At 31.9% G+C, this 14,233-nt stretch overlaps 1 protein-coding gene and 1 non-coding gene across 2 annotated transcripts; both read right to left on the bottom strand.

Annotated features, from left to right (window-relative positions):
• Positions 1 to 3,151: 3,151 nt before the first annotated feature.
• Positions 3,152 to 13,871, bottom strand: LOC131847868 (vacuolar protein sorting-associated protein 16 homolog). Its single transcript, XM_059197557.1, has 15 exons — positions 13,618 to 13,871; positions 12,828 to 13,017; positions 11,663 to 11,809; positions 11,132 to 11,258; positions 10,685 to 10,818; positions 10,125 to 10,300; positions 9,518 to 9,764; positions 8,928 to 9,184; positions 8,197 to 8,335; positions 7,811 to 7,945; positions 7,145 to 7,306; positions 6,463 to 6,682; positions 6,041 to 6,218; positions 5,511 to 5,711; positions 3,152 to 5,182 (listed from the first exon to the last, which is right to left on the bottom strand). Exons 1-15 carry the CDS (start codon positions 13,665 to 13,667, stop codon positions 5,038 to 5,040), a joined length of 2,508 nt encoding a protein of 835 aa, XP_059053540.1. The 5' UTR covers positions 13,668 to 13,871; the 3' UTR covers positions 3,152 to 5,037.
• Positions 7,379 to 7,497, bottom strand: LOC131847987 (5S ribosomal RNA). Its single transcript, XR_009357742.1, has one exon. It is a non-coding gene; the product is annotated as a 5S ribosomal RNA (ribosomal RNA).
• Positions 13,872 to 14,233: the final 362 nt, after the last annotated feature.

Raw genomic sequence — 14,233 nt, 5'->3', positions numbered from 1 at the left:
TTATTTATTCTAATTGAACGTCTAAAAGATGTTAGATTTTTATAATTAATACGATAAAAAAAAATAAAAAAAAAATTGCATTTGCTGTAAGTATGTTTTAAAACTAGGTATATCGTACTCATAAATGTGATATAATATGTAGAAAAAGTAAAAAAAAAAGCTTGTAAGCGTACACTTGTTTAATGTAATGTAGTTGTAAGACTTGATGTGTGGTTTTAATGTGAACTATATTTGCACATTGTACTGAGTGCACATTATGTAAGGGTGCCTTTGTTTTAAAATTTCTCGTCTAAGATTTTAGTCAAACTGATCTATCGATTCTTTGAACATATATTTAATACGTTAAATATTCGATTCATACAGTTCCCGGCATCACTACATGTATCTGTTTGTTTCTAAACAATTATAGAAATAATACTAGAACCGGTGTGACTTCGAGAAAGCGTATTTGATGTTTACTAATTATATAGGATCACAGATCTGAGCTCCCGTTTGTCTTGTATGTATAAATAATACTCACCAAGTAACTTCAATGATAATAGAACAATACCATTTACTCTATACCATTGGATAAACAGTGATAAAAGAGTTATCATTATTTAAAATATAATTTCATTTTACTGTATCTCTCTCTATATATATAATATACATCAAAACGCTAATGGAACTTGAATAATAATGAATCTTAGAATTCTAATACGAATGAGCTTTTTATTATTATTAGAAAATCGTATTCTAATGAATGTAATATATATTTGTGTCACTTTCACAATACACTTATTTATTAAGTGTATCTCCTTTGAATGGAATATATCAGACGTCATTTTTATTTCATTGTCTATTTTAAAATTACGGAAAATAATTGAAGAAAAAAATGTGATGAGGTTGCTAAGCAAACAAGGAATTTTGAGCTAAGAATGTGCGTGAGGCAATATAAGTAAACTAGTGTGTAGAATATCGGTTCCAAAGGAGAAATTATAGTTGATAAACGGATAAGGTGCTTAACGGGTAAAGTGTGATATTTGGATTAAAATGTATGTATAACGTCTACCAAAGAGAAATGACATTACATGTGATAATGACTGGTTTATACCTTCTAAAATTGTATAATTAGTTATATAAAACGGACATGGGCACATTTTAAGAGTTAGCGATACAATCTTGCGAAAAAAATGTTATAGATGCTAATAATAATTCTGATCATCTCTATGAAAATGTTTTGGTAAATACTATACGAACGAAAGTATATCAGTTTGTATTGGATGCAATTTAAGAGGCTCTCTGTCTCTACTAGGAGTTATAGTTTCTTCACATATTTTTTCATTACAATATTGTTTTAGCTGCTTAGTAATCTAATGCTTGAATATGATTATAATGTGTAACAGTTCAGGAAAGTACAGATTACTTTGGTGGGTGCTTAGTTGTATTCCTACCATTGGTTATTATACTACTCATACCTCATGGGTCTTGAGATGAATGTTATAGGTGTAATTTTCGCTCAACTCGCATAATGGTTTGCCAGGTATTTATATTATCGCTAATATATTTTGTACTATATAATAGTTTACATTTTCAGCTACCAGAGTATGTACAGTACAAAACAGTACCCTACTTTGGGTGTTGTACTAAAATGCTACCTCTGTAAAAGAGATTATTTATAAGTAATTAATGCGGTATAAGTTTGTTCTTGGGGAAAATGTTTAATGCCATAGATTTGAAATATCTGTGCCGCAATTTAAATTATGTTGGCTGTGCAGGCATATATGTGCGTAAAAAACTGCGCTATGAACGAAATGTAACCGAACATAAACTCTATTTATTCTATAATCCCAGACGCCACAAAAATTCTGGGGCACGTGTGAATAATTTCGGTTAAAGAGCAGTTTCACATTGTGTTGTGTTAGTATATATCTTGTACAAGATAAGCATGTTATTTTGAATTTAATAATATGCGTAATTTTTTTTTATTAAAAGTTATGATTTTGTTGATTGTTTTTTTTTGTTTTTATATGAGTTCTATCTTTTTATGGCACATAATTGAAATTAATGTATCATCCATTTATAAATTAAACGAATATGTTTTTATATGTAAATGCCATAAAGAGTAGAATTATTTGGGTTTATTATAATTTGTTATTGTTCTTGATTGAGCAGCTGGTTTTGTATTTATTTCGTAGTATTTCATTTTGGATATGTCAAGTAGTCATTGTTTTATTAAGACTGATAGTTGGAAATATGAAATGTTGTTATTTTAATTTATTTAATTTATAAAGACACTGTGTGCTCATAAATGTTGTTGCTTAACTTTAATTCTACGTGTAATGTAGAAAATGGCTGGACATTTGTTTAAACTACTTCTTTTTCTTCAAAAATAAATTTAAAATATTCTGTATTTAATAAATGTTCATGAGTGTATTCAAACTAACACTTTGTTTTGTCAACACATAAAATCAATTGAAAAATATTGATGATCAGGTTATCGGGTTTGTGGTAAACTTTCTTTGTAATGTAAAATACTTGTCACAAATGCTTCTATGTATGTTTCATTGTAAATTAAAAGAAATCCCGTGATAATGATTTTTCTTAATTTTATGGGTGACAATTATAGTATTTTGTGATTGTAATATTAACTCATTATTCATTTGAAATTTGTGGTTATAGTCAATTAATGTAACTGACCAATTTTCAATGTTGTGTAGGATGATATAAAATGTTTGGAGAACTTTTAATCGAAGTTGATATTTGATGGTGATAGGATGATTTGCTTGATTTATGTTAATCATTTCAGCTAAGAGCGTTTTCATTACAGTGGAGAGTACCGTATTCTGAATAGAATATATTATATATTTTTTTATCAACGATAGCGTTTGCTATTCTTTCAGTCAATAGTGCTTTATTTATTTAATTCACTTCATTGTTGACTTGATTCTCGTCAAAATATACAATAAAAGACTGAGCAATGGCACTTGACTGAACTGAGGTATAAATACTCGCTCAATGACCAATATAAATCAAGCAATAAGACGGATTTAGAATAGGGAAGTTAAAATTGTCTTAGGATGTGCGTATGTAATAACATTTTTTGTTTTAAATGAATTAATATGGAATGGTACACCCGCCTGCGCTAATTGTATGCAATGGTGGGGCAGGGGATGATGGAGAACCTGTTAGCCAATACTGGCTTCACAAAGAATTAACCACGTAGAGGTCGTCACGATACAAATGTTAGCACTGGGCCCAGTAAATCCCATTACTCAAAAAAATCCTCTCCTTTTTGTAATACAATGTAATGCAGCATTATATGTGATGAATAATAATATAGTCATTTTAAGATTACTATATTAACAAACGTTCAAACGTTGTTTCTTGTAAATCAGCATATTAAGCTGATATGAATGTATTAAAACAGTTATAAACGATTGTCACGAATCAATAAAACTAACTCTTATGTCAACGGATAAGGGTTGTAATTCTGATCTAATAATGTGTCGAGCACTTGTCAAATTTGCAAGTTACTTAAACAACAAATTTTAAAATTGATTTATTTTTGTATTGAACTTGTTTGAATTGGTTGTGATTAAAATGTAGAGTTGGTATTGCAAGGCCTGTATACTTGGCTATGTTATACGGTCTTATTTTATTTTCATCTCATTGTTAATAGCGATCCATTGTGAGAACATCTCGACGAACCATTTGGGTTGTTAATAATAAAAATATTTAAAGTCTGAATTGTGGGATATATTCCACCAGTGTAAATGTTTAATTTATTTGAAATAGGAACACCACAAAAGAAAAAGAATCCTATTATTTCATCTTGCCCGATGTATTTAAAGAAATAGGTCGACATTAGTTTATATTAATTCAGATTTCTTTAACTTTTCATTCTCTCTTTTTTTTTTAACAGATTATAATTGTGAAATCCTGCCGCAATTGAGTTTTAAGTGTAATTGACTTTCTTAAATCTCTAAATTGCTAAAATATTAAATTTGTTTTTCACATTTCAAAATTTTTTGTATGTAATAAACGCAGAATTTTTATTTTATTATTGTTAACTTAAAAGTATGTATACTCTTCAGTAAAGAATTCGAATAGTTACTTTTTATATGAAAATACAATTGTAACTTGACATAAGCACTAAATGCTACTTAGGTATACACAATTTTTCGACATATGAATCTTTCAAGAATAAAGGCAATATGACATACATAATCTACGATAATTATATTTGAACAATAATGTATTCGAATTCTTTAAATGTCGATATCATGTAATCAATTTCTGTGTCAATAATAAAATATAATACAACAGCAAGTTTTGTATTTTATTTCTCATAATATAAATATATTGTCTTTATAACTAGATAGGTATATAAGTTACATATGTTAAATATTCCATTATTGTAGTCTATATAAATGAATTGCGAATTTCTAATAAGTTTGTCAAATCAATGAATAATTTATAAAGTATAAATAAAGTTATACAAGATCACCATAATTCCTAAAAATATCCTTCTTGTCCCTGACAGGTTTAGGTAGCAAATTTGGAAAAAGGGTGAGCACAATGCATTGTTACAGGTCTTGAACACCTGACAATAGCCCAAAACCCTCAATAAAAATTATAAATAAATATACAAAATTTAAAGTACAGCCTATTTCTTACAATTGAAATTTTATAGCTGAAAAATATAAACAGGTATCTGGTATTTTATCACGTAGTGAAATCTGGTGGTGGTGGTAGATTTTGACCCGTGAAGTTCAAGAATTATACCGCTTGTTATTAACAAGCGGTATAATTTGTGAGGAGCTAACTAAAGTTACCTTTAGGCATATAAGTGCTGTATCTTTGGGTATCTTAACAACCAAATTTATTACATAATCACAATAAAGCTTGGTATTAGACTCGAATCTCAACTTAACCATTATAAGAGATATAATATACATTATATACAACAGCACTCTCATGAATACATGTTATATGCTTACGTTTCTTGCATTAATAAACGATTATAAGGTTCATTATACGTAATTATATGAATCATTACTTTCTAGTCGCTAATTGTTCTAATAAACTCGATATCTTTTCGTGTCTAATCGATTCTCGTAATGGACATTTGCTCTGAACGAAGATTAAGGCGCTTCTGTCCTTTTGTTCGAAGGCTACTTGCGCTGCTTCTTCATAGAACCTGAAATTATAATTAGTAATTTATTTTTGTTACTAGCAGTACTTGCGGTTTCATCCGCGAGGAATTTATAGCCTATGTGTTGTTCTGATGTATGAGCTATATTATTGCAAATTTTGATTAAAATCCATTCAGTCGTTTCTGCGTGAAAGAGTAACAAACATCCCACACTCACATACTCCACATTTATAACATTAGTAAGATTTTGCCACACATTTCATACCGAATTTAATGTAAATGTTTTCTTGCTTAAGATTCCAAAAGAAATCAAGACATGATATTAATACAGCTATAAACAAAAATTAATGCATTTTTTATAAAATCAACTTACTCTGCTTTCACATAGTATTTCACTTTGATATCATCTCGGCATTTCGGCAAATACTTTAGTGCTTCATCATTCTTCATGTACTTGAGACAGGCATCGACGAAAGGTTCGTAGCCGATTGGGGACTTCTTTGATTTCGAAAATCGTTCCAATTCATCCCAGTCATTCAGTTCTGCCAATGTGAGTATTCTCAGCCACCAGTATCTGTCATATAGATAAATTCTTTAATATTATGTCCTCTAGAAATTTACAAACATTCAAAGTGAAAGTTGTATAGATTTATTTACTGAGGGCGATCCTACCATCATCTCTTGGAAAAAATAATAATAAATCTGAATTGATTTTTTACATAGTTTGTTTATATTAATTAAATACTAAACCTATCGTGTCGCATGCATGCTTAGAATACGGACTAAGTTTACTCACTAATAACGTAAATGTTTAAAATCGGTCTAGCATTTTCACAATACAAAAATTGAATTTTTCGTTTTTGCAATAAACAAAGATTAAATATTAACTAAAATAATCATCACCTCTTGTCCGGCATTTTATATTCAGAGCGTAGTTTATCAGCTAGCTTCACTTCACCCTGTTCAAGCAATTTCTTGACAGTATCATGTACCGATAGCCCAACAAAGCTCGTGCCGTAGGTCTCTTGAAGACTAGATTGCTGCTTGCAAAGTTTACGAGCATCCTCACATATCGATGCACCTGTAATGCCAATATACCTTTTGAACTATAAAGGCTGATTCGATTATTCACCAAATTTTATTACTGATTCAATGGATTCGTAATAAGATCTATTAAATATAAAAAAAACTAGGCAACGGATTTTGAAGCGTTTTTTAAATAGATAGAGTGATTCAAGAGGACGGTTTATATATATAATACATGTACACCCGTGAGAAGCCTGGGCGAATGGCTAGTGTATAATAAATGAAAAACGAAAACGTACCTAAATCATTCTTGCCCTTTTTGTAACACTCTCTCGCGGATATAAGTGAGGCCTCCGCGCTGCCCGGGTTGGTTTGTTCGACTGCGTCGCGAATGTGAGTGGCGGCTTGGCCGGCGAAATCATCCTCTTGTACGTAAACCTTGCGTAAAGCCTCACGGTTGTGACTCGCACAGTATTTAATGTATAGCGCATGCGCCAGAGGGAAGTTGCGGATTGTCAACTACGAAAAAAAGTATTATTACCTCAATACACTGCACATTGAATAATATAATTATATTGAATTTGATTTTCTATAAGTTTTATGAGTTTAATTGGCGAAGAAATTCTATAAGACTACATATTATTATTATAGACGGCCTCGGTAGTCTAGCGGTTTAAGGTTCGATGGTCGCACGGTGCAAATATTTGTATTAATGGTTCAGTACCCATAACACAAGTTCTGCTTACCGTGGGACTAGATGGCGCTGTGTGAATTGTCCAGGCTTATTATTTATTTATTTATTCATTATGCAAAGTATAGATGTTTCATCATGCTAATTTTTGAAATCAGGAGAATATAACTTTTAACTAATGTTACATCACACATGGGTTTAACTTAATTATTCATTTTCAAATTATAATTTACCAGAATTTATACTGGCAATTTACAAAGTACATAATTAGAGATTACAAAAATTCTAACCTCGAATTCATGCTTCTCCATTTTTTCTTTTAGATGCAGTAAAACAATATATATTAAGTCCGTATCTCCGCTGGCTGTAGCTTTCTGCAGAGCCCGCGGTCCTTCACCTAATGTCAGTAGGAGTGGCACTTGAAGTTTGCTGTATGTTTCATATTCCAGAATCTGAAAATAAATATAATTAAAATATAATACAATATTATAATCACTAGCAAAATAAAAGATTGGCGGGCAAAAAGCCAACGGCACGCGGTGTTCCCAGGCGGTCACCCATCCAAGTACTGACCGCGCCCGATGTTGCTTAACTTCGGTGATCGGACGAGAACCGGTGTTTTCAACGTGGTATGGACGTTGGCGAAGTAAAATCTAAAAACGTTCATCTTATTTAACTTATAAGCTATACGACAGGTCACTGTTAATATAATATTAGAACATAAAGTATATATAAAGAAACAGGAAATTGATACTTGAAACTAAAATATACCAAATAGTTTCAGGGTATTCTAGCAGATTTCAGACATAATTAAATTTCGTATATTAAAAATGGAATATTACGTCACAAAATCTATGGGTAGGTACTTTTTTTAAGAGTCCTATTTTTCAGGATTTTAATTTTTTTTTCCTTGTGACGAATGTTATATTGTTTCTTATTATGCTATCAATATTTACTTTAATTGCTAGAGATTTCCGTCCCTTCTCCGCGGCCTTCATTGCGATGGTGGAGTAGGATATACCGGGTACATTACGCAGTTTGTCACCAATTTCGCGCGCTGCACTCTCGTTGTCCGTATGAGGCTGCGTCACCTGAAATTGTCGAAAAAAAAAGTTTAACGCCTCAAGGTTTCTGTTGGGTACACAAGAGAATCTAAGGACAAACCTGGTTCGCGTTGTTCGTGTAGGTAGTAAATACACTTAGATGTTCTAGTTTAAATATCCAACACTCACACCAAAATGTTATTCTTGTGATGAGACAGCTTTCCGAATGAGCGGCAGATTAAAAAAAAAGTATGATTATATATAGGTTTTCCATTTTATTAGTAATCTTGTAGGTTTACCTTATAACAGGCCCAGTGAGATAGCACCCTAGTCCGCCCGTCGTGTAGCTGCAGGTAGGAAGCGACGTGTCCGGCGAGGCAATGTAGACGTCGCCAGATGAGGCGGTCCAATAGCACGCGCTCCCGCAGGTGTTCGGCTCTGATACCATTAGCTCAGAAAATCATTTACAAAACCTTTTTATATCTCACATCTGACATCATACATTGTTAGTAGTATATGAGGCATATGTCCTATTGACTACAGCGACGCCTGAGCCTTTAACGAAATAATCCTTACCTTAAATACTTCACCACGGTCAGGTCAACCGCTTTATATATTTGACAAATTTTTGATATCCTGAAATGTTCAGTATTGACTATTCGGCGACAAGATTGTCTGATCGTCCAGTCCCAAACAAGCTAACGGGATTAAACAAAATAATATAAATTAATTAATAAATAGCGTCTCACAGCAATTGTTTGTAATAATATTTTTTTGCAATATCTTATCCAAAAATGTATATATACACTAATATATGGATGTAAAATAAATAATTATGTAAATAGTACTAAGTGAACGCTTAGAAACGCAAGGATTTTTCATAGAGAATTTTGGTTTAACATTTTTCGAGACCAACATAAAGTGCAATCCAAAGATTGGCGGCAGACTTAAATAAGAATGATGAGAAGTAGTATACTGCAGTAGATTAGAAGAAGAGCATATTATTATTATATGTATTGTCAAAGGATACTGTCTATAAGTCAGTGGGATGGCCACCTTCATGTCCCTGACGGCATTCAACACCCTTAACCATCTGCAGGTCTTTACATAATGATCTGTCAGCACTGGGTCCACAATAAAACCTTTTCCAAACTGGGCCGCTCTGATGAGCATCTTTTGTATGTCTGGATTGAACTCGTACGCCGCTGCGTCGATGCAATTCTGTACTGCATTAGGGAGATCGGACTTCACCAGTCGGATGTATTCATCAGCTCTGTGACTGCGTTTCTAGAATGTTCATATTAAAATTATTAGATACTTATTTATCTTGTTATTTGTATAGTTAATGGATCACTAAATGGTAAGTGGTAACCGTAGCCTATGGGGGGGACAGGGATTGCTAGTAATGTGGATTAAGAACCAGGTCAGGTTGACCTTCTCACTGTTCCTCCTGGAAACCATCGTGTTAAATTCCTGATGAATTTGCCATGATGGGCTAACTGCCTGACCTGACTCTAGTACCCATAATACAAATTCTGCTTGGTTTGGGAGTAAGTGGAGATATATTACAATCTTTATAATATTAGTGTCGACTGTCGATAAATAGTAATTTAGAATTACCTGAAACTGTTTGGACGCTTCGACCAAGTACGATCCTGGTGCGGTGCTATTAATGCTAAATATCTTCTCGACTTCTACTGGTACTTTTTGTATGAGCTCGTGCGTCATCTCGGAGATCACCCTCACGCAGTCCATTTCCAGTATAATGTGGAATGGACCGTCGTAAGGGTACGTTACAAAGTTACCGTTGAAACCGTATATGCACATGGTGTCATCCCAATGCGCTACAAGGGCTTGGGAACCGCACCTATTAATATTAATGAAATTAGTTCACATATGCTAATGTACTGCGAACTTAATATACTGGTACAGGGGAAAAGGGGATTGTTAGTAATTGGAACTGATAACTCCATTGGTACCAATGTACCATGTCATGTTTCCCTCTGGAAACCATAATGAATTTGTCACGATGGGGTAACTGATCTGACCTTATTTTCATATTATTATCCTCCACTGCTGCCCCGCCAGCGTCAGATTTTGTTCTTAAATGGGTTTTTAAGCTGATGGCCTATCAGGTGGTAAGTGGCAAGTGAATTCTGATTAAGATATTATGCCTTAGTGCCTTTAGTGAGATGTATCAAAATAAGAAATATAGAAAAAATCATACCAAACTAATTCCTTGGGTTGTTTGATATATTCAGTATCAATCTCGCAGTATTTCGTTCTGAAGTCAGAGGAGCCGATCCAAAGGAAGCCTGAATCTGTGAAGAGAGCCACATGCCGACCGTTCTGCGATGGTACTATGGACAGTATCTGTGTGTATGCATTTGATATTTCTGGACGCTGTAAAAATTGCAATATTGTAATGAAGCAAACATCCTATAATGCCAGATGGGTTTATTAGATTAATTGTTAAAAAATGGAGGTGAATACAACACAGAAATATAAAGTGACTTATTCCTATATTTTAATGCTGTAAGTTTAATACCTATATTTAATTAAAATAAAAACTATTCATAATCGTGCTATTTCACTATAGTTGGACAATGTGATAGCAATTTGTTTTATTCATGCAATGGAAATAACCATATTAATATATAACTATTCACCACATTGTATTAAATAGGGCTGATAATTTTCCATAATTTGTCTCTGATATCTGTATCAGACACAAATTATGGAAAATTGTCAGCCATTGTGTGGATTGCATATTAAAGAATGTAATACCATAAGCACAGCTCTGGTTTCTCCAAGTTGACATTTGAATATTTCTCTGTCCCTGCACACAAGGAAAGCAAGGACAGCCGGTGATCTCAACCAAGAGCTTAGAACGCACCAAGATATAATTGGTTCATTAGCTCCTGAAAAAAAATACTTTTAGAAGAAACAATATTCATAAAGAATATTTTTGTTATCATTGTTGAACGATCAATCTATATTTATAATTAAAAAAAATATATCATTAGACATTGCAATGTATTATACATCAACTACTTTAGTTAGTTTAGTTATTATTAGTTACATTTTATAACACAAAGATTTCAAGGATTTGCATGGCTGTCAAAATGTTTTTTTTCTTCAAAGTGCATAAAAATGTTTCTACTAAAATAATTGCTCAGATTAAAAAAATATAAATCAAATTCTTTATTTCCGAAGTACAGACATGGTACCTACTTGGTATATCTGGAACACTTCGCACTTTAGGTTCATTCACATTGCTGACAACAAACATACTGTTTGTAGTTGTGATAACAGCTAACCCTATGCCATGTGGGTTAGAAAATAGTTGAGCTTTAGCAACCTGAAATTAATCGTGATATATTTTTAACGCCCTATAAATAGTACTTGTATTCTATTCATAATTATATGATTGACAAAGAATTTAAATTTGAGTAGAGTAGTCAAGTAGTTTTAAATTTAAATTTCGAATTAAATTTCTAGAGTCGGCTAAATAACCAACTTTCGCTGCTGGCCAAGCCACTAGTCTAATATGGAATAATAATATGGAAACAAATTTTCACAATGTTGTAGCACATGAGATAAAGCTTCATGAAATATATGCAGAACATATAGTTATCATATTGTCAAGGGACAGCACATCTATAAAGTAATGAATGACTAACATTTTAGTGTGCATTTAAGAAAGTTAGTCCAGTATAAAATAAATATTTTTGATATAATAAATAGAAAATTTCATAAAAATACCTTTGTATCTCTGACATCTTGTCCCAGATTGAAAGATTTCTGGTAAGCCCCAAACATATCATAAATGAGGACATCTCCACTTTCCTGTACGCACAATAGCTGTTCACTATCAGACCACCCCATGTGTACTAAAACTCCACTATTCCACTGAAAAATTATTGAAATCATAGTTATTATTACATTATTATTACTCTTGTGAATGTAATGCGACACATTATCCCATTGCTAACATAGTGTTTTTTCAGTGGATGCTAATGGAATGATGCACCCACCTGCGCTAACAGTTTACGCTGGCGAGGCACCAGTGGAGGATGATAGGATGAACATGAAGTCAGGTCAGTTAGCCCATTGTGATAAATTCACCGGAAATGTATCACAATGGTTTCCAGGGGAACCACATGGCGGTCAAGCTGACATGGTACATTGCTAGCAAATGAGATCATCAGTCCACATTACTAACAATCGTCTTCCCGCCGCTAACATAGTGTTAGGTTGACTTCTATGTGCTTCCCCTTGGAAATCATCATGATAAACTCCTAGTGAATCATCAGTCATGATGGGCTAATTGACCTGACCTCATTCTATTTAAAATTTCAATGTAAATCATTAGCATAAGAGAATGCATTATTTCATTATGATCCATTAGAATAGATGCAGCAAGTTTAGTTGGATGTAAAAAATAAATATTAGAGAAAAAAATTAAATCAATATAAGACATAAAATATTTTTCTATAGAAAGTAATAGAACAACATAAACATAATTATACAATAAAAAAAAATGAAGTATATGTATATGAAACTCTAAAATAAATTGTGGCCATCTCATTTAAAAAACTACTGCATTATACTCAGTCCATTCATTTAGGAACTAATGCCTTAGTCAGACACACAAATACAAATACACTAAACTTATAACCTTTCTTTTTTTTAAATATGTGTAATGCACAACACTAATGTTGCTCTTTTCTTGCATTCTTGACTCCTAGCATCTCCTATTGTTAGTCTCTTGATATTGTTATAGTTAGGAAAGTGAATGAAGCAAAAGTTATGTGTAATAATTGGAATATATAACAATATGTATTTATTTACCCTGATGGAAACTTATATTCATCTTATATCTGAGTCAAAATTGGTAATTTTCATGGGAAACATTACAAATACCTACCAAAATCTTAGATATAATATTGCCAACACAGTTGTAAATTGTTATCACTGGTTTTGATGTTGTCACAATACGGACAAACTGCTTGCGATCCCGTACCATAGCAATTGGACCACCATATGGTGCCCCGCACACAAGCATATTCTCCAGGCCTTCATCCATGGCCCACACCATATTGTACAGGTCAAATTTCCTGTGAAACAAGAGATATTGAAAATGTGAAAATTTTAAATGTTACTTATATTAAATAATTAATTATATTTAAGAATTTAATAAATTTCTATCACATTCGGTATACTATGATTTACAAGACCAGAAGGCCAGAGTTATTGTTTCAAGCTACAGAATATAATATACAATTTCAAATTATTGTCACTTGTAGTTGTATAGTCTACCTAATTATTATTAATATGAATGATAAGTGACAACTGTTGTGTTTATATATGAAAAGTACCATGGACATTGTAATAGATGTCTGTGGAAGGAGTATGCATTGACAATCCAGTGGACTTACAAGTCATGCATGCATAACCCATAATTTCATTCTTTAACAGTTTGTAAGACTGCAGTCTGGCAAAAGAAATAAATTAGAAATGTGCCTCACTTATTCAACTACTTCTATAAAATTAATTGTTTTTAAATCAATTTAAATTTTATATAACTAGTTTATATTAGTAAAAATAGAGAAGTAAGTACAACTAGTTTTCTAACTCTGTGGACAGGAATAGTATGTTGTAACCTTAAACATAATTCTTAGAAAGTACATGTAATGCTAATTAATTAAAATAATTACCTGTAGTAGGAATCTAGTTGAAACCAATCTGCCGTTACTAACGCCGACATATTGATGATATATTAATGTACAGCTAAATGGACGATATTTTCATAAATTTGTATCTATTATCCTCAAAATATTTCAGAATTCAATAACATTTAAATTATGTGATTTCATTCTAACATAAAATTCTTGTCACAGCAGAAACATTTCTATATTAAATAGTTGTATTTTAAATAGATAATAATAATATAAGATTTTTTTGGAAAAATTACAAAGAAAACAATAAACACACATATGCAAAACAATACATAAAAAATCGTTGTTGATAATAAGATACTGTCAATACGTATGTCAAACCATTCGATCTGTCAAACATTTTGTTTGTCAAACAATGTGTTTGACGTTGACTGACATAATTTACGTTTAGTTACAACGCTGTAAACATCTTAAATAAAACATTTTTAGTCCTTCGAAGCTGAATATAATAATATATTCAGCTTCGAAGGAGTAATATATATATATATATATATATATATATATATATATATATATGTAATAACATAATAGAATAATTAGGAAAAAAATATTAGTTAACGAAAATAATAACAATAATATATCGATTATAAATAAA

This window comes from Achroia grisella, unplaced genomic scaffold (assembly GCF_030625045.1).
Source record: "Achroia grisella isolate CSIRO2021 unplaced genomic scaffold, CSIRO_AGI_Agris_v1 utg544, whole genome shotgun sequence".
Lineage (NCBI taxonomy): Eukaryota > Metazoa > Arthropoda > Insecta > Lepidoptera > Pyralidae > Achroia > Achroia grisella.
Note: the sequence above shows the minus strand (reverse complement) of the source record. Positions and strands in the feature narration are given on the sequence as shown.

Coding starts and splice junctions, on each gene's coding strand:
- LOC131847868 (XM_059197557.1), bottom strand. CDS start 13,667: ATGTCGGCGTTAGTAACGGCAGATTGGTTTCAACTAGATTCCTACTAC. Junction 11,259..11,662: donor AAGATGTCAGAGATACAAAG/GTATTTTTATGA, acceptor GATTAATTTCAG/GTTGCTAAAGCTCAACTATT. Junction 7,946..8,196: donor CTCACTGGGCCTGTTATAAG/GTAAACCTACAA, acceptor CGACAATTTCAG/GTGACGCAGCCTCATACGGA.